We start from the raw sequence: 23,820 nt of genomic DNA on the forward strand, positions 1-23,820 counted from the left end.
TTAATCTATTTTAAACATGTAATATTGTCCATTTTTTAAAATTTGTTTCCTCAAGTAGGCCTATTCCGAAAATGTAAATTACCTATATAAATGATCAATCTTAGTTCAATTCACGAAGTACAGTATTGTCTTTGACGCAATTATTTTGCGCGTGCATGATAGTTTTACGGACACGTTCATCATTGTTGAAGATGCAAGCACGTCAGAACGCTGAGCGCTATAATATCAAGCAGGGGACGTCGCTCGCTCGCGAATATCTTTTGCAAAACGACTAGCTAGTATGGGATTGTTAGAAAGAGTGTAGCATCAAATACGGACGAAAATTATAACGATTTTACTCCTTATATGATAGTTATGAAGACCGTATAATTATAGATACGGTTATAATTTATTGTAAGGTCACTGCTGAACACCGAACACTGCTTTGCCCAGCAAGTGCTCATAGTAAGGCAGGGGATTGGAGACCTCATCATTTCCGAGTTTTCGCAGCGGCACAGGTCAGTTTGAACGTTTTACCTTTGCTTTGGTATTCCTCTATGTGTGTACTGTTAAATAGCTAGCTACATTAATTAAATTAACACATTCTAGCTAATATTGTTAAACTGCGTTGACTTTCTGCCAACCCAGCACACAAGTAAAAAAAATATTTAAAAAAGTTGTATAACTAACTAGCCTTTAGCAATGCTAACGCTAGCTAGCTAATAGCGTTAACGTGCCTGGAAAGTCGAGGTGGGTGGAGTGGAGATGAACACTGATGGGTCCGTTTAAACACTCGCTTAGATTGCACTGCAATTCATTTGAATCTGATAAGGTAATTGGTTAGTTAAATATTTGGACACTGAAAGTTAACCAGCGTTAGCTTGCTAACGTTATGGATTTATTTAGTACGGAATGTGTTAGCGTGTACCTAGCATTAAGTTACGCCACATAACTAACTGCTAACGTTAGTACCTTGACTATGATGTTGCTTTCCTCAAACCTTCGCTGTACGGGTGGATAAGGCCTTTTCAAATCGAACAAACGTTTATCAAAGTTACTATCTCATTTTGCGGAAATGTAACGAGCTAATTTCAAATTATAAATTAACTATGTAGGTAACAATGTCGTTGTCACTGGCAACTTTTTTCCCCCCACAGTAGTTTAGCAAACTAGATGACTGAGCTAGCGCGTTTGTCATCCTATTGACACGAAAACAACACGCATGGTCGTTACTAAATCTAAATAGTGCAATGTGTGAATACATTGTCACTTATCTAAAAGCTAGCAATCTTACTAAGTGGCTAACGTTACGTTGTGTATGAATAGTTTGTGTAGCGGTGTTGACTGTGTCGCTAACAGCTACTTTCCTTATTATGAATGTATTAACATGGATAATCCAATTATTAATGTTAGGTGCTCTGATATGTACAAGGGTAAATTATTGCCTGCCCTTTGGATGAACTATAAACTAGGCGCAAACACTGAGGAAATCGGAGATGGATGGGACTTGGAGCAGTCCCTTTCCTTGACCAGACACACAGTCCCAGAAACCTCATTGCACATCCCTTAGCCAGTGAAACAAAATAGTTGCATTCAACACTTAGCTGTGCATTTACAAAACATGATTGTTAATTTAAAGTGGTCATTGTCTTTACTGATTGAAGAGAACATTCAGCTCTGTCCAAAGTGTAAAACAACCTCTCCTTACTTTAGTCTTGGATTACTTCCATCTTGATTGTAGATGGCCAAGTCTTAGAACCTCCCGGAGTGTGTTAGTTTAAATTATGAGCATCTTTAAAGGTCAGCCAAATGACGTAGCACGAGAAGCACTGCAGATATTACAATGAGCAAGACTTCATTCAGTCACACATGGTATCTGTGCATGGATTCACATCATGCTCTTACAATGTGATAGCCACTGGACTAAAACAGCAGACGTTTAGCCTTGCTAGTTTTTGCTCAAATGTGCCCACCGTGCTGTTTACTTTGTGCATCAATGTCATATCACTGACTCCCATCATAAAATGAGTGAAGAACCTTGATTTTGGTTGTGCTTAAAGACCTCCTCCAGTGATTAACAAAAAAATAACTTTTACTGTTGAAAAGCAGTAAAAGTTCCACTTGTGCTATGTTGACATGTCTGGACCACCTATTGAGACATTTCTTTTGTTAGGTTAATCAGGTGTTAAATGAAGTGAGGAGACTGGAGTGCAACATTAAGTTATTCACTTCCCATTAAACAGTGATTGGCTTAAAATAACATATACTTTTGAGGAAGTAAACCACTGCATGTTGTGAGGTGCTGAAGGTTATTGCATACACATACTCTTGTTTGTCTTGCAAATAAACGTTTAGCCCACACTTTGTACTTAGACCTGCCTGATCCACTTATGGTATTGAGTGGTTGATTTAATTGTACAGTCGGAGAAGGTTTTGGCACTCCCATGGAACTGAAGCAGATGTTTATGGGTGGATCTTGTCTCCGTTGATTTTAATATTGAACACCTCCCAACTACTGTAAGACCTTATGGACAGTACATGCCACCATGATGATTGTCAGCTGTGCGAAGTAGATCACCTGCTGGGTGTCAACAAAAGGTACAGATTCAACATGTATAATTGTTGGGAAATGATGGCCAATGTTCTGTGGTCAGAGGGGATAGGATGGTCACCATCGACAAATGATTAAATGCAGGTCTGGTGTGTTTTCTCTCTTAGCCAATTAATCCATCAGAACCCCTTAACTGTCTAACAATAATCTCACGTGTAGGCCTAGACCCAAATTGTGCAATGATGCTTTTACAATCTTACTTAAATGGGAGAAATAGTTTGACTCCAGGATCTGACATTAACAATGGCCCGCTGGCCTGGGGCCAGTAAAACGTGTTGGGCCAGTGGATCTAGTCAGTCACTGACCCAACAGGGCCACTAACTTTCCCGCAAAATTTGCATTCCAGTTCAACATTTACCTGCTCTGTTGCAGTCTGCCATTGAAAACCATTGAAGACTAGACAACACGTGGAAAAGTAATGCTATTTGTATTTGGTCAATATGTTTGGTGGTTAAAGCACCGTCATGCTCCCCGGGAGTCAGAATTTCTCATTCTTGAGCTGTACCTTAGTTGTGTTCACATGGCAGCTGTCCAGAGCAAAAAGAAGAGCTCATCAACCCACTCGTTCAGCTTATTTATTTTAGGGAAAGTGATTTCTAAAAGGAGATATTCAATAGTGAACATGCTGGCTACTGTTGATAGTATGTAAAAATTAATCTTTGTCTTGGATAGCCTACTGTACCCAGATCGGTATCTTTTTTGGGGCAATGTCCTATTTTAAGGTTTTAAAAATTGTAATCTTAAAATGACTGGCTATTATACAAACAAATGTAATTGTTAATTGATATTAAACAGCTTTTTAATACTTACCATAATAACCAAATGTAAGCTATTACCAGCTGAATATAGAGAGAAAGCATACCAATAGGCTCTGTATGATCCCAATATCTGGGCCAGTAGGGATTCCATTCGGGACAGTGAGAAAAGTTTACGTTGAACCCTGGACTCTACAATACATAATGAAAACAAGCACTCCGCTTCAGCGTTGTCAATAAAGATCGACAGAAATATTCATGGCTTGTATCCATATACTTTTTTGGGGCATTGAGCAACAGTTGCCGTGTATTCTTAGACATTTGTGTGCACATTTGGTGAGTCTCTTTTTGTCAAGCCCAGGCCCTGCGACCTACCTTTTTTATGAACAAATGATGAGAACCCCTTTTTAGTGTAGTCTGAAATACCTTTACCACCTGTTGAGGTGAATTCGCCTATCTGTCCCACCAAGGCACCCAGACAACTGGACAGCTCAGTGTCAAAAACATCTTTGTCCACTCTATTAAGACTCGCGTAGCAGGAGAAAGACGTGTTCAACCATGTCTCTAAAGTGCGGGCATTTTGGTCGCATATGCTCCTAAATATTTTGCTTTGCGACTTGGAATTTTAATTTAGGAGCACCAGTGCACCTAGAAAAAAATTCATCTATTTAATTGTTGTAATCAATCATTTTATGTCACGTCCAGATTACAGCAGGTATAAAAGCTGCAGCTAAATGCTTGTGCGCTAGCTACCTATTAAAGGAAGAATTAGTATGCCTAGTAATAACCTGGTATGTAAACAATAGGATATACAATATAGTTAATGAACAATAGGATATACAGAATGGATAATAAATGTGCTATAAGTATGACTGGATTTACAAAATATAAAGTGGTTAGTGTCTTGGTCAGTTGAATATGTATATATATATATATATTTATTATTTTTTAGTAGAACACCAGCTGTGCTGGGTGGTAGTGTTTTAGGGTTGAATGTGTGGCGATTCAGTGCAAATCGTCTCTAAGACGCAGAGTTGTGACTGTGGTGGTTGCACCATTACAACAGAGAAAACGGCTCGTCTCTAACCCAAACCATTCAGCCGTTACCAGCACTACGTTTTTTTCTCCTATTGCACATTCGCGCTGCAGCTGGATGCATCTCCATTGGCATGCCGCGTTTTTACATTCATAAACCATGTCATGGCCCCCTGACACCTCATGTTACCTCGTTAGCTGGCTTGCTAACAACCTGGTAACTTTACCAGTCTAAACATTTGGAGGCACCGAAAGAATGGTAAAGGGATAACTTCATGAGCTCAGTGATCATAGCAGTGAATGAATGACAGATTTGCATGTCTTCACACACAAACTTGATGTTCATAAAAGAGACGGTGTACAATTTTTAATATAATGCATCTCAACAGGAAACTGTGCTTTTACACAATGTAATGCTGTAATATTCCACAAATTACTTTGTAATTTCAATGACTGGTATTTGTATTGGCATTTTAGCTTGTATAATGAACAGTCTTTAGTTGGTGGTTCTGTAGCTCAGTTGGTAGAGCATGGCGCTTGTAACGCCAGGGTAGTGGGTTTGATCCCCGGGACCACCCATACGTAGAATGTATGCACACATGACTGTAAGTCGCTTTGGATAAAAGCGTCTGCTAAATGGCATTTATTATTATTATATATAGTTTCTTGGGCACAACATGTGCTTCAACAGTAGATGAATGAGTAGACCAAATAAAGGCTGTATCAATATTTTCTGGTGCTGCTAAATTTGATTTTAAGTTGGGAGCACCAGTGCTACCATTTTATTTACAGCTCTGTGTTCAACACAGTTTTTCCTACCTGACAAAACAAGCTGTTGATTGGAGTGTGTGAGGAGGGCCAGACCTGCGAGTGTAACAGGTTGTGACAAGCCTTTGTGTTTTTTTAGATATGTGGCTTTTAATCCTGTCCTGTTCTGTTCCCACTGCTTTCTCTCTCGCTCTGCGTTGGCTTGTCTTTGCTCTCAGCCTTCCACCTGCCTGAGCCCCAATAATTCACCCTTGAGAACTTGAGAAAAGCTGAGGTGTTTGTTTTCTACTTCTTGGCCATACTACTTGTAAACAACAATTGAAAGGTACTTTTGTAGTACAGAAGAGGTTGCCTTTGGCTGTTTGAATTGTCACCATGCTTGTCCTTTTTACATGTTATATTCAGCCTGGCCTGTTGAATGCTCATACAGCATCCAGTGTGTTTGCCTTGTGCTGTGAGCACGTTTCCTACATGCTCATTGTCCCTCAGTGCATTCCAGCATTGGTCTTTTTCACACTGATTCATTTGGGTCAATGCTAAAGTTGGAGGCATGCTGCTTTGATGTTAGGCTACACAATTGCCACAAAGACATGGAAGAGAGTGCCTGTGTTTTGGGACATACAGAAACACTATGGTTGTCTGTGTATGCTACTGTAATAAAGAAAAAGCTCAGTTTAAGTAGGAGAACTGAATGGTGTGTGACTGAAAGGTTTGTAACATGCTTTGACATTAGGCTACACAATTGCCACAAAGACATACAGACAGACCAACTGTATGGTTGGCTTCCAGATTACTGTAGTACAAGAAAGGCTATAGCATAGAACTGTGAATCATTAAATGGTGTGTGACTGTCTCAAAGGGCCAGATAGGAAGGAATCCACTAAGCCAAAAGAAACTGGGATGGTCGTTGTTTGTACAAGGTGTGTTGTTAGCCTATATCCAGTTTCTCAGTGGAAAAAAAATAAAGTTGCCCAGTCTTAACATAACGCAACTGGTTTGCTATGTCTTGTAGCGTAGGTCATGTCCGTATCCTCTGCCTGTAACTCTGCAACATGTGTTTCCCATTCCCCTGATGAGTTTCTATCCAGTGGGCAGGGTGAGATAGACGAGGCTGTTGCCATTCCTGGTCTGGTGGTGTCAGAGCTGACGCCTTGTGTTTGGCAATGGGGGGAATACACAGACACTTTAGGCTCTGGAAAGCTAGCTACTCATAGGCCCTTCACAGGCCCTCCTGAAGTAATTACTGAATCGCTGTGAACTTCTTAGTAGAGGTGTGGAATTCAAGACCTGTTAGGTAAGAGGTCCTCTGTTTTGGTGGGCATATGTATGCCTGCAATGGTGTTATTCATAGGCTGCATGTGTAACTAGAGCATTGAAATAGAAATCTACTCTATGTTGAAAAGCCTAATCATAAAAAATATGGATATTCTTGTTTGAGCTTTTGAGGAGATCTGATTTATAGTAGTCAAATTGTGTGTTTGCTTACCTAATATTTCCCTATTTTTAGACAGACCTTACTGAGCTAATAGCTTTATTGGCCCAGGCCCCAGCTAACATGTAGTAACTGATCAACAATAGGTTAAGTTGATGGGTTGTTGCCAACTGAAGTCTTGAGATTATTTCTGAGTCTGTATGCTATGAAATGCTCATGCTGCTGAGAGAGAGAACCCCCAAATCAAAGGTCTTGTGTGCCATGTTACTCTTCCGACAGGACAGCACTTGTGTTACAAATGCTGTGCAGCACACTAACTCAGTATGTGGAATGTTGAGTATCATGGATGTCTCTGTACTTAGCCTGGATGGAACACATAACAGCTCATTGCACAACTGTTACTGGTCAGTCAGTGATCAGGATGCTCTATTCAATGGAGTCACGAGCAGTGAAATATTGGTTGAACTTCTTTCTTTACGAGGTGTTTTGGTTATGATAGATTGCTACTAAGAGCAGGAAAGCACTGACTTGTTAGTGGTCCAAATACATTAAACGAAAGCTGCTTTCTCTCTGTTTGCTTTCTGATTTATAGTTGGGGCTTGATGTTTCAGTGTTTTGGATGTACTGTCCTGTACACCACTAGATTAGAAAATTCCCTCAAAAGGTATTTCAACAGCGCTTGTCCACAAGTGCTTGGGTATGGAAATAGCTTTGTATACGAATTACAGGCAGTCAGGCAGCCGCACCCCTCTTCCCGGGTGTGTTTTAAAGTGCTATTGTATTTGTATGGAAAACCCCAGTAGGTTCAGGTGAAGGAAGTGCCTTATGAAAGGAGAGGGCAGCCATTCATTTATGGGAAAGGCTACGTGGCTGACGTGCAAACATATATTTAATTTCCAAATTGGTTAAAATTGGGTTTGGTTAATGTTAGGGTTAGCCTAATGTAAGAGTCAGTTTTAGATTTGGCTAGTTGGGCTGTCAATTGGATCCTGGTCAGAAAAGTCTCCTTAAAGCATCTACAGAGAAAACGTAGACCGGACCGACAGCAATGTCGTTTTTGTCACACAAAAAATACGCTCCGGCATTTGATGCCGTTTTCTTCTACCTTTGAGTCTCAGCGACTGCTCAGATAAGAAACCAAACTACATCTCAACCTTATAGAATTCCCCCCAAATATTTTGTTTTGAGGTGATGTTACTTTAGGCTAAAACAGATATGTGCTTTTTCTTCTTCTCTGTGACTAAAAGGGATATGCGAGTGAATACATTGAAGCAGCATATCAAATTAGGATAATGTTGTAGTTTACACTGGCAAGTATAAGAATATTTGCTAGGGCATATTTAATTTTAAATCTGGTTATTTCACAAGGCGATGTAAGAAGCTAAAGGGCTAGCTAGCTAGCAGTGTTTAGTCAACTTGCTAGCAAGGGAGGACACTACTTTTGCTTTCACCACAAATGAGAAGACAACAAGAGAACCCAAAATGTAATTTGTTTAGAAGTAATAACTAGTGATTACAGGCTATTGTGAAATGTTTGAACCTGCTGTAGCCAACTAGCATGTCATGTGACTTTTTCTCTGACCAAACATGTTCTATTTTTAGGCGCTATGGAAATCAACACACAAGCAGCATATCAAACTGGGAAAATAAGTATATTTGACAGGGCATATCTTTTTTACATTTTTATAAATCAGATTTATTTCACATGGAGATGTGGCAAGCTAAAAAGGCTAGCTAGATTGCCAGGCTGCCAGCAAGCTATTCCCCCCGCCTCCTTGTAAATGGGACCGGCGAGGATATCATGTTACCAAAAGATGTCCGCTACTCAAAATCCAACTCCTCCCACATAGGCTTGTGTGGTACCCAGATACCGTTCTTCTCTCATCTCAGGATTTACGATATTACTTACCGGCATAGCATACAAGAAAATACCAAATGCTAACAAAATTAGCACAAACTAATAGTGAAATCACAGCTGCTATTTGCTAAATGCTAAAAAAGCAAAAAACCGACTAAGTATAGCTAGTAGTTACCAAATCTCATTTTCGGTGATTGTGGACATTTTCCATCTGAAGTGAACGAGACAAATTGTGCAAATTAACAAAGTTGTGACACTACGCCTCCTTCAGAAAGCATGCATGTGTACCATGAGCAGAGGGGAGAAGAACGGAGGGGGGGGGGACGCTAGTAAGAAGCACAGGGGAAAAATGGCAACTGTACAGAACTCAAGAGCTCTAACAGAAACCCCATTATTAGATACTTTTCTATTACATAGTGTATGTGGACACCCCTTCAAATGAGTGGATTCGGCTATTTCAGCCAGACCCTTTGCTGACCGGTGTATGAAATAGAGCACACTGCCATGCAATCGCCATGGACAAACAGTGGCAGTAGAATGGCCTTACTGAAGAGCTCCGTGACTTTCAATGTGGCACCGTCATAGGATGCTAACTTTCCAACAAGTCAGTTTGTAAAATTTCAGCCAGGCTAGAACTGCCCTAATCAACTGTGAAGTGGAAATGTCTAGGAGCAACAACGGCTCATCTGCGACGTGGTAAACCACACAAGCTCACAGAATGGGACCGCTGAAGCATCTAGTGTAAAAATTCTGTCGTTGGTTGCAACACTGCCTCTGGAAGCAACGTCAGCACAATAACTGTTCATCAGGAGCTTCATGAAATGGGTTTCCATAGCTGAGCAGCCACACACAAGCCTAAGATCACCATGCACAATGCCAAGCTGCCATTGGACTCTGGAGCAGTTCTGTGGAGTGATGAATCACATTTCATCATCTGGCAGTACAACAGAGAAATCTGGGTTTGGCGGATCCCAGGAGAACGCTACCTGCCCCAATGCATAGTGCGAACTGTAAAGTTGGGTGGAGGAGGAATAATGATCTGGGGCTGTTTTTCATGGTTTGGGCTAGGCCCCTTAGTTCCAGTAAAGGGAAATCTTTACGCTACAGCATACAATCACATTCTAGACGAGTCTGTGCTTCCAACTTTATGGCAAGAGTTTGAGGAAGGCCCTTTCCTGTTTCAGCATGACAATACCGCCATGCACAAAGTGAGGTCTGAGTAGAAGCAAGTCCCTGCAGCAATGTTCCCACATCTAGTAGAAAGCCTTCCCAGAAGAGTGGAGGCTGGTATAGCAGCTAAGGGGGGGGCAACTCTATATTAATGCCCATGATTTAGGAATGAGATTTTTGAGCAAGTGTCCATACTTTTGGTCATGTAGTGTATCTAATGGCAAACATTTAGTAGCAACTTGCATACAAGTGTAACTTCATCACCTCGTGTTCAGCTGATCCGTATAGAACACTATGGATTTACCAGCTCCCGCTTTCTCCCGTTGTGATATTTACAAACAAACACGTGACTGGCTCAACTGTTCTGGGGAACTAAGGTAAGCTTCATAATGTAAAATGTGACGGGTAAAATGTGACGGGTGAAATGAACATAATCTGCTTTATCTCCTAACGTATTGCACAAGTTGACTGCAGGTATTTAAAGTAGCTACAAATATTAATATGTATTGGGACAAACTTCAAATACTTTGGACTGTATTGAAAAACCATCTTGTGGCTTTTTCCAAATGCCCCGGTATACCGCTCAAGCCTACACGCATTTACGTAGGTCAATGGATTGGAGCTTGTAACTTTTTAGTGTCTCCCTGTGTCCATAGGGACATGCTGCTGCAGCAGGATCAGAATGTGGCCAGTCTGAGCTCCTTCTGCTGCTGACATTGGAGATTCTGCTCTTCTCTGTCGGCTTCGGGGTCATTCAGGGTGTCCTTTTTCCCCTTTGGTCTTGTCCCAGTTATGGGACTGGCGTGTTTGCTTGGCTCAGTAGGGTGTTTGTGTGTATTTGTAGAGTCTGTAGGCCTACTTGCGTATGCGGGGGCACATGTTGAGTAGAGTAGCAGGAGAGAATCTGACACCTACCCATCATAATCATAATCAGGAGTCAGTGGAGAGGAGACCCGCTCTCTCTCCAAAACTATTGATTATCTAGCTGCCGTATATAGACATAAGAGAGTCCTGGCAGCCAATTGGCTGCAATGCTTTATTTCCTCCTTGACAGCCACACGTGTCTGTAAGTGGAGAAGCTGGGGCCCAGCTCTGTGGTGGCCAATGACAGCTGTTTAGGTGTAGCTTTCTCTTTAACCACGTGCTGCAATGCTGTGCTGTATGGGGAAGGTTGGGAAGAATTTCAGTTAGTACTTTACTAGCTTTAGGTTAACTCCCGTGCATGCATACATACACCCACATACTCTAGTCTACACTGGTGCTGTGCCCTAGGCATGCAGGCCACAGGGCAATGGGCAACAGAGAAACGTTGAGTTGCAAGGATTCTAGCTAAATAGAAAACGCCTCTTCAGGAACCATGTAAGTTAGTCTCTCTCTCTCAAATAGTCTCTCTCTCTTGTTCAGTGAAATGACAATAGGCCTAGTTCCAGTTTAATTTATTCTGTATCATTCCAATGATATTTTGATTGAACATTTTAAGCATAGTGTGGTGTTATCAAGTTCTGTTGTTGGCCCCCACCCAGAAAGTGGCTTAGAGTAGAAGTGCTAATTTAAGGATCATGTCTTATTCATTATGATTTCATTACATTTATTCATTATGATTTTAAAAGGCAAAACTGAGCTTAGATTTTCACTCCTACTCTGAGAAACCTGATTTGCAAGCATATCGCTACACCCGCAATAAGATCTGCTAAATACGTGTATGTGACCCATAAAACAAATGTAATTTGATTTACTTAGCCTGGTAGTTTGGTCACAAACCACAACTGACAAAATGAGGAAAACCCTAATGTTGAGTAGAAGCACTTCGGAGAATTAGTTACGCAGCAAGAGCAATGCTCAACAGAATAATTTATTATACAACAATCACAATTCAGAATGTTGTTCGACAAGCTTTTTGTCAATTAGCTCATTGGTCTTCATCATCCGACACGTTGTGGGGACTGTATCGTATGAAAAGTTTAACTACAAATTAGCAAAACACTGCTGTAACACTTTTTGAACAGCCTACTTCCCTCATGGCAAAAACAGAGCCTTTGAATCCATCAGCTCCTCTCGTAGACAATTGACTTGTTAATCACAGGCCAGTCCTAAGTACAAAGTTTGGGCTAAAAGTGTATTTGCAAGACTAGTGTATAATCATGTCATGTGCAATAACCTTTAGCACCTCCACAAGCAGCAGTGGTTTACTTCCTCAAAAACCTGTCATTTTAAGCCAATCTGTTTAATGGGAGGTGGTGAACTTAATGTCACTCCAGTCTCTTTCTCGCCTCATTTAACAGCTGATTTACACAACAAAATGGGTGGTTCAGGTAATTCATGACATGGCATAAGTGGTGGGAGCTGGCCTTTCCGATGACATCACGACTTCCTATCAGACCAACTCCTTGAATGCCCTATTCCTTGAAGTTTGCAGTTTTCAAAACACTAGTTTGTTTAAAATCTATTTGTTTCCCTTAGTGTGTGTACTTCACTATACTTGATCGCTTTTCAACAGTAACAATTAAAAACGTTGGATCTTTAAAGTCCTACGGTCTCCCTTTCACTTCAAAATTTTTGGGTACCTTTTTTACCCCTTTTTCGTGATATCCAAGTAGTAGTTGGTCTTTTCCCATCACTGCAACTCCCGTACGTACTCTGGAGAGGCGAAGGTCAGGAACCATGCGTCCTCCGAAACACGACCCCCGCCAAGCCGCACTGCTTTTTGACACACTGCTCGCTTAACCCGGAAGCCAGCCGCACCAATGTGTCGGTGGAAACGCCGTACAGCTGGCGACCGAAGGCCGCATGCATGCGCCTGGCCCGCCACAAGTAGTCGCTTGAGTGAGGTGGGACAAGGACATCGGCCATCCAAACCCTCCCCTAACCCGGGCGATACTGGGCCAATTGTGTGCCGGCCTCGTGTCGCCTACTCGCTGCAGGCTGCGACAATGCCTGGGTCTGTAGTGACTCCTAGCACTGCAGTCTGGGAACTTTCAATAAAATCCCTGGTTTTCAGAAATCCACATTTGAGAATTCTGTATTTCCTGCTTGTCCCCCCTCCCACCCTTTGTCCTAAATTGTTTGTCTGTGAACGGCGAGTGATTCTGTGTCTGACTGAAATGAGATCATTTCATGTTTTCTCAATAGTAGGCCTGCACTGTACAGTCATGGCAAAGTTTTGAATGACATAAATATTCATTTTCACAAAGTCCGTTACCTTGGTTTGTATGATGGCAATTTGCATATACTCCAGACTGTTATGAAGTGATCAGATGAATTGCAAAGTCCCTCTTGAACTGAACCCCCCCCCCCCCAAACATTTCACTGCATTTCAGCCCTGCCACAAAAGGACCAGCTGACATGTCAGTGATTCTCTCGTTAACACAGGTGTGAGTGTTGACGACAAGGCTGGAGATCACTGTCATGCTGATTTGAGTTTGAATAACAGACTGGAAGCTTGAAATCATTTTTCTTCCTCTGTCAACCATGGTTACCTGCAAGGAAACGCGTGCCGTCGTCATTGCTTTGCACAAAAAGGGCTTCACAGGCAAGGATATTGCTGCCAATAAGAGTGCACCTAAATCATCAAGAACTTCAAGGAGAGCGGTTCAATTGTCGTGAAGGATTCAGGGCACCCAAGAAAGTCCAGCAAGCGCCAGGACTGTCTCCTAAAGTTGATTCAGCTGCGGGAATGGGGCACCACCAGTACAGAGCTTGCTCAGGAATGGTAGCAGGCAGGTGTGAGTGCATCTGCACGCACAGTGAGGCGAAGATTTTTGGAGGATGGCCTGGTGTCAAGAAGTGCAGCAAAGAAGCCACTCCTCTCCAAGAAAAACATCAGGGACAGACTGATATTCTGCAAAAGGTACAGGGATTGGACTGCTGAGGACTGGGGTAAAGTCATTTTCTCTGAATCCCCTTTCCGAATGTTTGAGGCATCCGGAAAAAAGCTTGTCCGGAGAAGACAAGTTGAGCGCTACAATCAGTCCTGTGTCATGCCAAGAGTAAAGCATCCCTTTACTTCTCAGCCAAGGGAGTGGGCTCACTCACAATTTTGCCTAAGAGCACAGCCATGAATAAAGAATGGTACTAACACATCCTCCGAGAGCAACTTCTCCCAACCATGCAGGAATAGTTTGGTGACAAACAATGCCTTTTCCAGCATGATTGAACACCTTGCCATAAGCCAAAAGTGATATCTAAGTGGCTCAGGGAACAAAACATCGATATTTTGGGTCCATGGCCAGGAAACCCCCCAGACCTTAATCCCATTGAGAACTTGTGGTCAATCCTCGATGCGGGTGGACAAACAAAAACCCACACATTCTGACAAACTCCAAGCATTGATTATGCAAGAATGGGCTGCCATCAGTCTGGATGTGGCCTAGACGTTAATTGACAGCATGCCAGGGCGGATTACAGAGGTCTTGAAAAAGAAGGGTCAACATTGCAAATATTGACTCTTCGCATCAACTTCATGTAATTGTCAATAAAAGCCTTTGACACTTATGTAATGCTTGTAATTACACTTCAGTATTCCATAGTAGCATCTGAAAAAACATCTAGACACTGAAGCAGCAAACTTTGAAAATGAATATTTGTGTCATTCTCAACTTTTGGCCACAACTGTACAGATTAATTTTCTAGCAGACTTTGCTGGAATGCGCTGTGGAAGTAGCCTAGTTTGCTGTCCTTGTTTTGCTCAGACAACAGAGACTTTTGTTTTATTGCACTTTTTCTTCTGTATCCAGCTCAGACCCCTCTCTCTGCTTCGATGTGCTGAAAAACATTCAATGGACCAGTGTTCTGTTTTCCCTCTTGTCTATATAGCCTTAACTCTCTGCTTACTATTGGCCAGTGTCTAATCAATCGTAACTTGAAAGTGGTGTTTCCTCAGCCTGCCTCTTATCCATCACCCATGTGTAAATATGTGGATGTTATTGATTAACATGCTAGCTGAACATGTTTTTATTGTACATTAAACGCAAATGTTGTAGGCTTGCTAGGTTACATCAGTTCTTTATCAGGGTTCTCAACAGATACAATTGTGCAAGCATGCAGGATCACATGTCCAGTACTGACCCTCGAATGTAACCAAACATTTAGGAATGGAACTCGTTTTCCACCCTTATCCAGCCACCCTGGCAGGGACAGTAGTCCATGACGAAAAGGAGGGTGATTTGATATGATATGCACATTGGTGCTGAAAATACTTGTGCTGGGCTAAAAGATAATACTGAAATAAAGGAATGAGGCCAGTAGTCTTAATTATCATTGTGTACAAGAGGTGCAAGCATGTCCCTCAGTGACTGATGGTCTTGTGTTTTAGCTAGCCAAGTGGATGGTAAGCAGAGCAGGTTTCCCCTCCCCTCTGTCCCCTCAGTCCCCTGGCTGGTCACTGTTCCACTGTTCCCAAAGCAGCTTTTGTTCAGGCTTATCTGGTCTTCATGGCTGACATATCTCTTTGAAAACAAACTGGGCGCTTGTTTTTCCCCAGCCTGCGAATTAGAATGGGGGAAGGGCTTAATTGAATATCCCAAATGGCATCCCTATTCCATGTATAGTGCAGTACTTTAGACCAGTGCCATATGGACCCTGGTCAAAAGTAGTGTACTAATAGAGTAGATAGGATCCCATTTGGGATGCAACCTTCGAGTGAGCATGTTTCCATTTCAATGTTGGCTTAGTTTGAACTGAAGCCCATGCCTTCAGTTCATTTATACTGTATGAGCATTTGGACTGGGTTCAATACTTTTGCTTTGTCTTTACAAAGCTACAGAGTTTAATACAAGGACAGGCTAAATGTAGGCTGCTGTGTTTTTAAGTTGTCAATGACTGATAATGAATATTACAAACTGTCATTTTGGTTTGATTTCTGACTTATGTTGAAGGGGGGAAATAATTTGATGCACAGCCACATCTTTGTTGTTTTAACCCACTGTGGTTGACTTTTGTTACAGATCAGTGATGGTGGGTTATTTTTAGGACTTGTCTCCATTAGATTCATATTGGATTGTCTTAGAAATGAGGCTTAAGGGAATTCAATACAAAGGTGGTTAAACCACAAAAATGCAGTGTAAACCATGTAAAGGCATCTTTTTTTTGTCTGTTTTTGTTAGGTGCCAGGTTTGCATTACATAAGGGCATTTCCATCTAAAAGGAGCCATGAGCTCCAACGTGTGAAGTTCATAGGAGCGTGTCAAATGAAAGCTAAAGTGTTTTTTTTTAAGGGAATGTGTGTATATATACTTTTATTTATTTGATTTCTGGTCAAACAGATGGAAAAGGGGTCTTGTGACTTTCTGGTTTCCAACTGTGATTGACACATATTTAGTTTTGAATAAATGATTTGCCTTCTGGAAGTTTAAGAAACATTGCCGTGTGCCTTAACTCCATTACCAAAAACCCACATCTTTCTGATATTTTTACATTTCTCTCCCGCATGAGGGAGTATAATGAACCTTCACAGAAGTAACAATTAAAGGTAGACTTACCAATTAGTGTGATAATTGTTATATTTATGAATTATTAAGTGAATCTGTTACCAAATGTTACGGAATTACTGCAATGGGAAATCAAAGTAGTCCCAAACCAGAGTTGGGTCACCTGCTACTGTCCTCCCTTCCACTGGCATTGTGTGAGTATTGTAGAGAAGTACCGCACAGAACATTACAGTGAAGTAAAGAATTGGAGTACTGTAGAGTACAGTAATGTACTTTACTGATATCTACTGTTCTTTACACAAATCAAATATTATTTGTCACTTGCACTGAATACAACAGGTGTAGACCTTACAGTGAAATGCTTACTTACGAGCCCTTAACCAACAATGCAGTTTACTGTGATGTCCAAACATAGACATCTGATTGATTCTGATTTGGTCTGGTCAGGACCAACCAAATGTTGTCTTGTTTGGGGACGGAACTAATTAGAAAAATAGCCCGTGTTTAGAATAATACCCAAACATGCAGAAGGATTTTGCATATTTCTACCATTTTTGTGTACCTATTCTGGATACATTACCATGACGAGAACGATATACCTATCCATGAAGATGAATTTCTGTATAGTACAGATGTAATTCCGTTACCAGATGCTATTAAACTACAGTAGGTAGTGAATTTACATGTTTTTTTTTTACTAACTCAGGGTGTCATGTCCTAGCTGATCCCCCATTCTTTCTGCAAATATCTTTTGATCTATTGCGGAGTAGATGTTTAAAGCTGGAATATGTAACTTTTTGGGTGACCCAGACCAGATTAACATAGATATTTGCGTTATAGAACTGTAAATGTCACTGAAAGACAGTGTCTAAGAAGTGGTAGATCTGTTCTGTGCCTTATTTCTATGCTTCCTGTTAAGTTTAGGTTATGCTTTTTTACTTTTACCAGCTTCAAAGAGATAAATACTATCTTTGGCTATTGAAAATATATTTCACACCGATTTAGATGGTACAATGATTATCTACATTCTCTATGCTTGTTAGGCAGACTATTAGAAGTTTTGCAACCAGGAAATGGCGGAGCAATTTCTGCATAGTGCACCTTTATTAACAGTTTTTTGAAACCGTGGTCGCATAAGTAAATTGAGGGAGATTTGACATTAATTCTGTTAGCCAACTTTGCATCTGCACAGTTCTTCCAGTAAATGTTTTGGACATTTTCTTTGAACAATTTACAAAGTACTACTGAGTCTGTAATTATGTTACTGTGGAATTGCCCATAAGCCATTCATTCAGTAGAACAACAACAATATTTCTTTGTATTTTGCTAGTATATTTACTTGTTGCAACTGGTCTGTCAATCTGTCAGGCTGCGTTCTGTCATGAAGTGTTTGCTTCTGAATCGGCCCTGGGCTCATTGACTTTGGCAGTTCTTCAGATCATTGTTCTTGGGAGGCCAGGGTTATTCACTTATGATTGTTGGATAATTTAATTGTCGTTATGTCTGCATAACACACAGCCATGTTCCTTCCTAGTCAAGGTGGTCTGAAACTGAACTGTGTAATAAACTGGACATCCTGTACCTGTCTCCCTACAGTGTGTTGGGTGGGACCCTGAGCTGTAAACTCATCAGATTTTGGCCTGCAGGCGACCAGGGGGTTGTGGGAGAAGACGGGAGAGAATCGCCCGTCGCAACACCAGTCTCACTGGACTGGAGGGAATGCCTGAGAGATGTGAATCTATGAGTTACTGCAGCACTACTGCCTCCTCTCACAGGGAACCTAGGAAACCACCACCACCCAACCTGCTGCAGTCAGCCTGGAGGTAAACCCCACACACACACACACACACACACACACACACACACACACACACACACACACACACACACACACACACACACACACACACACACACACACACACACACACACACACACACACACACACACACACACACAAATCACCACTCTACTTACCTACTGCATTGTTAAAGGGACAGCTCCCCCAAATGACATACCTGGCTCCTTATGTTTAAAGTAGTTTATGGCCAAGTAAGGCTACAATTCATGCTTTATTTGTAGGGCTGCACGATTAATCGAATTCATTGCCATATTGACATGAGATTTTTCTTCATTGACACTCTGTTAATAGAGAACTAGTTCTACAGTACCTCCAAGGAGATGCGCTAGACTCCTTTCACTCTCCTTTCACAGTGCAGTCAAAGATATTTATAACCAGCCCAAGATTGTTCATCTGTGGCGTTTACAGTGGGAGCAAATGAAGCATAGTGGGCAGAACAAGCAAGTAGGTGGGCCAAGCACAAGCTAGCGATATCTTATTGGCGCTTTGTAGCATGTATTTTTATATTTCTCTAAGGGAGCGCCTCTCCTCTGAAGTGTGCACAAACTCAATTAGACTTTGCACTCCTTTAACAAATAATAATAACTTTAGCAAAGTGTCAAGTCTATAAAACAGTGCACTGTGTTTGTAACAGATTCTAGTTTTGGGAACAGAAAAAATGATTGAGATCAGATGTTTCACAGATAATAACATTTGCAGAATGATGGCCCTGTTTCACCTAGTTCCATCCTCTCCCACTACCTGCGACTGGACTTCCCCTCACTACCATATTTGGTGGTGTGAAACCATTCTAAACGGATGCGTCAGCTTTATAGCCCCGTGTCTGGGTTTTCACTTCTGTCTGGTACAGTATTAGATTTTAAAAATCTGTCTTTACCTCAGTTTGTTGTGGAAAACGTGCGTGCTAACGAGAACTTCAGTATGGCGCGTCTTCAGTGGTATGACAGTATTTCTGCTACAGGCACACCGATGTCAAACAAATGCAAGTGTTGTGCAAAAAGTGCCCCGGTTGTGGTGACAACGAGGCAAAGTGACAAATGTATTCAATAATTTAAAGTATAACCATCCCCTAATTTACCACAATTGCATGGTTAAAACAAGTGCCCAATAGCAGCAAAGCTCATGTTTTTGGCACTTTGACCTTTATCATTTTAATTATAATGATTTAGTTTATTTGTACATAATTACACAATCATACGCTTCCTATTCCATCTGCAGCCTATGGGTGCCTGAATAAATAATTGAGGTTATTTCAGAACTCATAATGGTGAAATAGAAATGAAGAACCCATGTTATTCATCAATTAATAATTGCTGTGCTTATAACACACAATACTTTGATCATGTTAAATATATTTTTAGTGGTGTACCTCCAAACAACATGTTTGGGGATGTAGGTGTCATCTTATCTGTAGCCAATAATGATGTTGGAAAGGATTTGTTTAATTTGTCTTTGTATTAATTTAGCAACGAATGTATTCATTCATCTAATCTCATGTCAGAAGTGATGATCTCTACCCTGACACTCGTTTTATCCATGTCTGATGGAATTGCGATGTTGTCACCTAAGTTTTTGAAAACCTCAATTCATAATTGCAATATCTGGGCCAAAAAATAGAAATGAGATATTTTGTCCAAATTGTACAGCTTTATTTGTTTGGAGTTTGTTTACCTATCCAGAAAAGTATATTGTGTTTACCTCGTATGTAAATGACGACCCATGTCTTTATGACACAGGCCTGTGCTGTGCTCCAGGCTGCCTCAGCCCAAGAGTAGTATTTGAACCCAGGTCTGAAGCCCACTAGCTCCCTGCCTCGCCTCAGGAAGAACATGATGTGATGTTACACCATAATTGCAGCAGGCAGAGCCTCAGACTGATTGCACGGGTTTGTCCCAAATGTACCTTATTCCATATATAGTGCACTACATTTGACCAGGTCCCATAGGTCTCTGGTCAAAAGTAGTGCACTACATAGGGAGAATGGTGCCATTTGGGACATAGACCCTCATGTGACTTCATACTTTTGAAGTTGGATCAGTTCCCTGGCAGCGCCCCATGCTGAAGAAGTCATGGACTCTTGAAAGAGGGAAGGAGAGAGTGAAAAAAGGTTGTTAAATGAAAGCTGCTCTCTTTCGCTGAGTTCATCCATGAGCTCACCCCATCAGAGCCCATGACTCACCCCCCAGTCTACCCAGGGCCAGTTCTGTTGTGCTTTTCACTTCAGCCCGCTTGTTTTCTTTTTACCTAATGCTAAGTTAGACTTTTGCCTCAAATTGCCATTAGCGCTGATGTGTTTTAGGCACATTCCAAGTAATTGAGAAATGTCTAGGGGGTGTCCCCCAAATGGCACATAGTCCCTATATAGTGCATTCATTTTGACAAGACCCCTATATAGGGAATAGGGTGCCATTTGAGACGCAGCCTCTGTAGGGTCTGAACACTGCTGGGAAGGGGAAGTGTCTCTTCTGGCCAGGTTGTGTAATAATAAGCAACAGTAAACCTTGGCGATCCAGACCAGGGGCCTGTTTAGGAGGGTGCAACTACAACGTTACAAAACATTCACATGGAAGTATATTGTGTAGAACACACAATTCTGTCATTTCAGTATCTCTATTCCTTACATTTCTATTTGCAAGGTTTCTGAATGTTTCACCTCACTGAATAATACACTCCTGAGTTGGCTCCTCTCCGGGCATACACCCACTGTTTGCCATGACAATGAATGACAAGGAGTTGTCATGACAATGGCAGAAACCGACTGTTGGGACTTGGTGAATTAGTCTGGTTTATCTGGGTTAATGAAGAACACAATCTTTGCCCCGGCTTGAAAGCTGAGACTGCCTTGGCAGCACTTAAGCAGGCAGGAGTGTCTTCATTGAAACCAGGAAGTGAAAGTTGGAGTGTTGTGCAAGTCTTAGTGTAGTTGCTGCCATGGAGATATATGAGCCATGTTGATGTTGGTGCCACTCTTAACTTGTTGCTGTGACTGCCCGTGTGTGTATACACGCACACAACGTGATACTGACCTGACACATGACTTCCTTCTGTCGGTTTCCATAGAGCAGTGAGAACACTGGGACTGGTGGGAGAGAAGAAAGGAGAGGAGAGTGACGAGGGCTACTGCAGGCCTTTCAAGGACACACAACAACAGGCTGCAATTTTTCTTTCCTTGACACACTGCTTTACACACTCACCGGCTAGCCAATGAGTAGATGAAGCCAACCCAACCCCACCGCTAGAAAGCAGTGTGCATCCCAAATGGCAGCTGATTCCCTATGTACCTTATAGGCCCTGGTCGAGATTAGTGCACTATATAGGGAATAGGGTGCCGTTTTGAGAAGCAGCCAGTGCCTTTGCTGTCATCTTGTTGCCCTCTAACACCTCCCCCACCCCTGCATGCCATCCCTGAATTGGTCACGTGACATGCCCCACCTCCCTTCCTTTCTTTCTGTCCCCCATTATCAGAGTTCCAGGGCTGCAGTGAAGAATGCCTTATATGCACTTGTGCCTGTAAGGCTGTGAGGACTAGGGCCTGTCTGCTGTCTGTCCTGTCCCACTGTGGCTGCTTGAAGTCATGTCCTGTGTGTCTGTGACAGCGAGAGAGAGACTTTTGCTTTGGCAACGTTATGTTTCCCATGCCAATAAAGCCCTTGAATTTAGTGTGTGTTAGGGGTGTATCGGGGGCTAGGTCAGCTGAGAGGGCCTGTTTTAGGGCCCAGCTGTGTCTTGACTTGAAGGCTCTGCACCCATTCTGTCAGAGCAGAGGGAGGATGGGCTGGGGGAACAGCAGTCCTTGTGTTGAGGTTTAGTGTGACACGCTGTTCCATGACCAAGACACTTAATGTGTCCCAAATAGCACCCTATTCCCTATTTAGTGCAGTACTTTTGACCAGGACCCATGGTGCACTACTTCTGACCAGAGCCCCAAATAGGTTCCATTTGGGACTATGGTTCCATTTGGGAATATGGTTCCATTTGGGACTAAAACTGTCTGCAGTGTGAACAAGAGGGTCATCTAGTTCTGAGCTATCCATTCCAAGGCATGGAGCTCTGCTCCTTCTTCCCGTCTTATCATTAGGATGAAAGATCTCTCATAGATAAGCTTAGGAAACAGGCTGCATTAAAGGAAGGAAGAATCCACACAACCACCCATTACTATAATTTCGTGTTACATAACACTATGTGAGAACATTTTTTTCTTAACATTTTCATTATGTCATAATGTTGATAGCAACATGAAAAGCAACACCCACAATGCTCTTTACCCACTTTAATATAAGCATGTGAAGTACAGTTGAAGTCAGAAGTTTACATACACCTTAGCCAAATGCATTTAAACTCAGTTTTTCACAATTCCTGACATTTTAATCCTAGTAAAAATTCCCTGTTTTAGCTCAGTTAGGATCACCACTTTATTTTGAGAAGGTGAAATGTCAGAATAATAGTAGAGAATTATTTATTTCAGAAGTATTTGGTAGCATTGCCTTTCAATTGTTTAACTTCTTGCGGATCAGTGGGACGCCAGCGTCCCATCGACAACTTCTGATAAAATTGCAATCACAGAAAGTCATATTTAACATTCATGAAAATACAAGTGTCATACATCAGTTAAAAGCTTAACTTATTGTTAATCCAGCCGCTGTGTCAGATTTCAAAAAGGCTTTACGCCGAAAGCACACCATGCGATTATGTGAGGACAGTGCCCAGCACACACAAGCATTAAAAACATTTTCCAACCAGGCAGATGCGCCACGAAAGTCAGAAATGGCGATAAAATAAATCGCTTACCTTTTTTTAAGATTCTGTTGGCATTCTAAAAGGCCCCAGCTATATCAAATTGTCGTTTTGTTCGGTACTGTCCTTTATATCCCCAAAAACTCAGTTTAGCTGGTGCACTTCATTCAATAATCCACCGGTTTCCCTCCTTCAAAATGCATACAAAATGAATCCCAAACGTTGCCAATAAACTAAAGTCCAACAACGTTTACAATCAAACCTCAGGTACCCTAATACATAAATAAATGAAAAAATGTAAGACTGAGAATCGTTATTGTCATTACCGGAGATAAACCGAAAAGTGCGCGCATTCACCAGGACTCGTAATAAACACTACAGCCAAAAAACAAGCCTGAAAAACAAGCCTGAAAACAAGCCTGAAACTCTTTCTGAAGATGGACACCTGGTGGAATCCCATAGGAACTGAAATCTGGGAGGTTTTCCCTTCATATTAAAAATGACAGCCATAGGAATCTATGGTTGGTGGAATTATTATTATTTTTCTGGATGGTTTGTCCTTGGGTTTTTGCCTTTCATATCAGATATGTTATACTCAGACATTATTTTAACAGTTTAGAAACTTTAGTGTTTTCTATCCAAGTCTACCAATTCATATGCATAGCTTCTGGGTCTGAGTAACAGGCAGTTTACTTTGAGCATGCTTGTCATTCAGACGTCAAAATACTGCCCCCTAGCCCAAAAAGGTTCACTTGGGTCAAACATGTCGGGTAGCCTTCCACAAGCTTCCCAAAATAGCCTTCCACAAGCTTCCCAAAATAAGTCGGGTGAATTTTGGCCCATTCCTCCTGACAGACCTGGTGTAACTGAGTCAGGTTTGTAGGCCTCCTTGCTCACACACGCTTTTTCAGTTCTGCCCACAAATTTTCTATGGTCAGGGCTTTGTGATGGCCACTCCAATACTTTGACTTTGTTGTCCTGAAGCCATTTTGCCACAACTTTGAAAGTATGCTTGGGGTCATTGTCCATTTGGAAGACCCATTTGCTACCAAGCTTTAACTTCCTGACTGATATCTTGAGATGTTGCTTCAGTATTTCCACAATTTTCCATCCTTCTAGATGCTGTCTATTTTGTGAAGTGCACCAGTCTCTCCTGCAGCAATGTACCCCCACAACATGATGCTGCCACCCC

The 23,820-nt window shown here is 41.7% G+C and overlaps 1 protein-coding gene across 5 annotated transcripts in view; it reads left to right on the plus strand.

Annotated features, from left to right (window-relative positions):
- Positions 1-222: 222 nt before the first annotated feature.
- Positions 223-23,820, plus strand: part of LOC124046650 (F-box only protein 34-like) — a 29,200-nt gene continuing 5,602 nt past the window's right edge. For 2 of the 5 annotated variants that reach the window (XM_046367263.1, XM_046367267.1), the window contains exons 1-2: positions 223-497; positions 17,630-17,856. In XM_046367263.1, the coding sequence (XP_046223219.1) occupies positions 17,753-17,856 (104 nt within the window). In that variant the 5' untranslated portion in view covers positions 223-497; positions 17,630-17,752. Of the gene's footprint in view, positions 498-733; positions 812-6,338; positions 6,443-10,783; positions 10,968-17,629; positions 17,857-23,820 lie in introns of those variants that run through there. The other 3 variants (XM_046367265.1, XM_046367266.1, XM_046367264.1) reach the window with 3 other exon arrangements.

Source organism: Oncorhynchus gorbuscha, linkage group LG10 (assembly GCF_021184085.1).
Source record: "Oncorhynchus gorbuscha isolate QuinsamMale2020 ecotype Even-year linkage group LG10, OgorEven_v1.0, whole genome shotgun sequence".
Lineage (NCBI taxonomy): Eukaryota > Metazoa > Chordata > Actinopteri > Salmoniformes > Salmonidae > Oncorhynchus > Oncorhynchus gorbuscha.